Raw genomic sequence first — 5548 nt, forward strand, 5'->3', positions numbered from 1 at the left:
GGAATCTTAAAGAACATGTATACTGATGTTCCAGGGTTGTTCACAAACCATTCGGGCAAACGTACATGTGCCAGCTCCCTGTATCAAGCCAGGATTCAAAAACTGGACACAGATCAATAGAAAGTTTCCGGAAATATGAGACCATCCTCTAAAATGCTGCATGAAGTGTCAAGTACGCTGGAAGCGGGGATTCCGTCAGTGGAGGGTAATGAGGTGGACAAAACAACGTGGAAAAAACTCAAAACTGAGGTCGAGGGAAAGAAACAGAAGAACAGTGGAAAGCTGGAGTTCAATTTAACATACAACTGTACAATCAATTTGTAATGTCAAATGTAATGTGTGTCAACATAATGAAGAATGAAGTTTTTGTTTTAATTTTGTACAGATAGTACAGATGATTATTTGATTAAATTTTTTCAGCTTTAATTTTTTTCTAGAGTTTTGTGGGTGTGGTGTATAGAAAAATGTGGGTTATGTGTGGCACGCCAAATTAACAAAAATGAGCAAAACATAGTTTCACAGTCGATAAACTATGTTTATCGGCTGTAAACTATAGTTTACGGACTGTAAACTATAGTTAACAACGTTAATCTATATTTTACATCTGTAAACCATAGTTAACGCGATAATCTATGTTTCACAACCGTAAACTGTAATTAACACCGAAAACAATCATTTGCTATTGTAAAACATAGATTATCTGATAAACACACACACAATTATAGTTTACAGACGTGAATCTATGTTTATCAACAAATCTTTTGTTAACGTTTTATTACAGACAGATAAACTTAGATAAGCGTTTGTAAACTATAGTTTACAACCGTTAAATATAGTTTTACAGATGAAAATTATAGTTAACGAATTGTAAACTATAGTTAACGAATTGTAAACTGTAGTTAACGAATTGCAAACTATATATAACGGTTTACAGTCAATAAACCTAGTTTATCAATTGTGAAACTATGTTTAGCACGCCAAATTCACAAAAATGAGCTAATCATAGTTTCACAGTCAATAAACTAGGTTTATCGGTTGTAGACTATAGTTTACGGACTGTAAACTATAGTAAACAGCGTTAATCTATAATTTACATCTGTAAACCATAGTTAACTTAATGTGATAATTTATGTTTCACAACCGTAAACTATAATTAACACCAGAAACAATCATTTGCGACCGTAAAACATAGATTATCTGATAAATACAGTTTCACGATTTGTAAACAATGGTTTACAATTCTTAACTGTAGTTACCGATCGTAAATTATAGTTTACAGACATTAATCTATGTTTATCAACAAAATCTATTGTTAATGTTTTATTTCAGACAAATAAACTTAGATTAGCATTCGTAAACTATAGCTAACAACCGTTAAATATAGTTTTACAATTGAAAACTATAGTTAACGAATCGTTAACTATAGTTAACGGTTTGTAAACTATAGTTTACAGTCGATACCCATAGTTTATAAATTGTGAAGCTAGGTTTAGCTCATTTTTATGAGTTTGGCGTGCCATAGTTATGTGCAGATAACCCACACTTTTAACAAAAGAAATAACGGCTAACTATGGTACAATTTTATAAGTAGGAAAATTAATAACGTCTGGTTTCTGTTGCAGAAAATCATTGTTATATCTTCATTTCTTTTAAGAATTACAGAATTTCTCTGATTACTCTGGTAGTTTATACAATCACTTCAAGCTATATTAAGCTTTCTCTTTTGTCCTTCCTCCCATTTTCTTTGCAACATGAGAGATGTTAACAATTTGTTTTATTTTTTATTTTCATTTTATCTTCCTCTAGCAATGTATATGTTCTCAAGAAATATGAGAAGAATCATACCTAAACCTTAAATCTGTGTCTATGCACATTTAACACTAAAATGGACGTGTAAATAAAGGAAACAAAATGACAACTTGAACGGAACAATTAAACGTATTGAACAAAACATACAGCGGTGAGAACTACCCCTATTGGACTTACTATATAGAAGGACTGACTTTTACAGATGACAGTTTACTTGGACATTTAAACCTATATCATGTACGGAGGTATAGAATTTATAAAAGATAAGAAAACCTTTCTAGTGGTCATAGGTAGGGTGTTGGGGCCGGGAGTTATAAAGGGAAGGGTGGTTGTCATTTTCTTCAAGGGCAACTTATTTTGCATTGAACTGACCCATTATTTTCGTTTAAATAAATGTCCAGATAAATATTTATAAATTGAAACAATATATACTAAACTGTACATGTATTATTTAAACAAAAAAAAATTGGAAACAAATTTTACTAAACATGCAGTAAAACCCTCTTTATTTCAATGCTCTCTGCCTATTTCTCTGTCCGCAAAAACTTTAACCATGCCCATAACTTTTGATTTAGTGGAGCTATGGCTTTCTTATTTCACATGTGCATTTCTTGTGATAAGACCTTTCTTTGGGTACCACGAAATTTGACATTGACCTTGGGGTTTGACCCACTTTTACACAAAAATTCCAAATTTTTAGATTGGCCATATCTTTTATGCAGTAAATACCAGGGCTTTTATACTTTATATATGCATTTTTGTGGGAGGACCATTCATTGGATACCAGCAATTCTGACATTTTGACCTTGACCTTGAAGATTCCCGTACTTATGAAAAAACTTTAACTAAACATGAGTTTTCAAGAACTGTGACCCTTTGACCTTAGAGTTTCGAATTACTGTTTTAAAAATATCAAGAATTTTGACCTTGACCTTGGAGTCTGACTTACTTTTTGAATTTTTTAATCTTGGCCATAACTTTTGAAGGGTTAGGACTAGGGATTCCTTACTTCACATATGTAGTCTTTTGTAGCAAGACCTTTCATTGGATGCCAATTACCTTGACCTTTTGACCTTGACATTGGAGATTTCTGTCCTTATGAACCTTGGCCTACTTTCATATTTCACAATTGCATTTTCAGTGAGAATACCCTACTTTCGGTACCAATATATTAAAAATTCACTTAAGAAAAGTTTAATCTTCGCTATGTTGCCATACAGTGTTTCACAAACATATCTTGTTTTCAAAAGTCATGGGGCCCATAGTTTGAGTTTTGTAAACAGATGCAAGAGTGGGTCAAACTCCAAGGTCAAGGTCAAACTATGTAGGTACCAAAAAAGGTCTTTGCACAAGAACATAACATGTGGAATACAATAGCCATCAAATCAAAAGTTTTGGGGAAGGTTAAAGTTATGCAGACAAACAGACAGAGCAAAAATAATCTTCCATTACTGAGAAATAGACACATAACCCGCATAGGCAGGGGTAAATTTGTCTGCAGTGGTTATATAACTATTAAATCCAAATAAACAAACAAAGGTAGACTTTTGTCACTATAATATTATTTAATTATAGATATAAATACTATTTATCAATACATGAACATGTACTTAAAATTTTGTTTTATTGATCAGTACATCATGGTATGTTTCAATGACTCTATTGCTTAAAGAATCTTACATAAGGGTGGTTTTCAAAAAACGAATACACTAGTTCAGAGTTGACGGTATGATGAAAGGAAGTGGTTTTCACATTATATAAAAGTAAATACATTTATTGGATATAGATAGGTATAAATGGTATGGAAGTTTTCTAGCCTTTTGAAGACGTATACAACATGTTCTTAACATTTGACTTCATAAATGAATATATATGAACATGTATAAAGACATCCAGTGTCATTTATTATAGGGCGAACTGTGACATCATGAAACTTACATCTCAATCTCTATGAAAGATATTAAAATGAAACAATGTTACACTAGTTGTCATTTTGCAGGTGAAATTAATTGATTAAAATAAATTGATAATTTTACAGATACTAGCAATGTTGCTATCCTAGTACATTTACTATTCATCTGCTAACAACATTATACATGCTATATGAGTTGGATTATATTGACCTCAATTAGACGAAAAGAACAAAGAAAGTTATTAATTATTGATATTCATTTTAAGGTCCTTTAACAAATCACAAAATTACGTAAATTAAAAATCCGTTATTAAGGCCAACTTAAAGTAATTCTAATTACACATTGTTATCCGTTAGAATGGTCAACGTCCTACGAGTAACTGCAAAAAATTATATTTATTATTCTTAAAGTTTCAATTATATTTTCTTTCAGCTTTTTTTTTTTACATAAGTACAGCATCCTGGTCTACATTTCTTTTAATTACGATAGAAACATTGTAAAAAAATGTTTTTACATGTCAACATCTCTCTGTAATTGTTGTTTAACCCATTCAATTCTAGAATTTGTAGCTTCTTGTATAAAGTGGAATGGCTCCTGTTTAAGCGATACTTCATAAGACTGTAAAGCCCCGTGTAAGTCTCCCACAACTTGCTGACAGATTCCCAGTATCTGCCAGGAAATACTTCTCCTTTCTAAAGGAACATATCTCTCATCATCATAGAGCATCAGTGTCTGTAGGTCTGTCAGTGACTGTAAACACTGAGATCTATTACCCAGTCTATTGTGAGATAACACTGACAACATTTCTACTATTACACATGGTGGAATTTGTAAATAGCGTGAATGTTGAAATGCAGCCAATTGTTCTAATGTTAATTCTTCAATATAGCAAATCTTAGGATGAAATATAATTGGCAATACCCAAGCATTTTTAATTCTCTTAGACAAAGACAGACCACTGACATATTCCCTGTATCTATAACTATCTCCCATACCGTTATGCATAACATGGGGCTCTGATAGTCTTCGTTTAGTTTGGTTAGTTATATACAGTGCTTCATTATATCTCCCTGTCCTATGGTAATACAAAGCTAAATACAGTGAATGGGGGATGGTTCCTACCTGTAAGGATAATTTCAACATGTTGCAAATTTTTCTGTCCAAGCAGTACACATATTTATGCTTAAAATAGTGGACACTGTTTACAATCATAAAGGCTGCTTGAACAAGACAATCAGCTGTCAAGTATTGTAATGTTACTGATTGGTATGGTGACAGTGACAAATGTAACACCGTGTCAACAGATTTTTTAAAAATAAAATGTTTTACATCTACAACCTCATCATAAAAATCAAATCTCAACATCACAATTTCCCTCAAAATACAACCATCATTACATGAAATATCGTTACACTGTCCCTCTGATGAGGGGATCACCAATGACAGATTGTAAAGGGCTGGTTCAAGGATAGATCTGATTGTCGGACTTAGGAGTAAACAAGACACGCCTAATCTGTAATACTGATCAAGTTGTTCTAGAAGTGATTCACGGGCAGCACCAACAATTTTGTTTAAAAACATATTGTTCTCCGGAATGAAAAAATTTGCGAATTTACCACGATACACACAGAGAATGAGATATTTTAAACACATCCAAAAGCATTTCAGTAGATAGTTAGGACTCCAGTTCACATTTCCAACCTGTATTAACCAAAATATCGTAGTCTTCATGAAGTAAGAACACAGTAATGGTTCCTCTACGTTCTTATTAATTACTTCAGTGAGAAATAATTTAAGGAGTCCATAGCATATAAATTGGGTATGAT

At 32.3% G+C, this 5548-nt stretch overlaps 1 protein-coding gene across 1 annotated transcript; it reads right to left on the minus strand.

Moving 5' to 3' along the window:
• Positions 1-4232: 4232 nt before the first annotated feature.
• LOC134270768 (uncharacterized) lies at positions 4233-5303 on the minus strand. The gene has a single exon (XM_062753009.1). The coding sequence runs from the start codon at positions 5301-5303 to the stop codon at positions 4233-4235; it is 1071 nt and encodes a 356-aa protein (XP_062608993.1).
• Positions 5304-5548: the final 245 nt, after the last annotated feature.

Source organism: Saccostrea cucullata, unplaced genomic scaffold, assembly GCF_032062105.1.
Source record: "Saccostrea cucullata isolate Sc308-1 unplaced genomic scaffold, CSIRO_AGI_Scuc_v1 ctg3809, whole genome shotgun sequence".
In the NCBI taxonomy this organism is placed as follows: Eukaryota; Metazoa; Mollusca; class Bivalvia; order Ostreida; family Ostreidae; genus Saccostrea; species Saccostrea cuccullata.

What these genes read in the sequence shown, in the direction of transcription:
- LOC134270768 (XM_062753009.1), bottom strand. Translation starts at nt 5,303, where the DNA reads ATGTTTTTAAACAAAATTGTTGGTGCTGCCCGTGAATCACTTCTAGAA.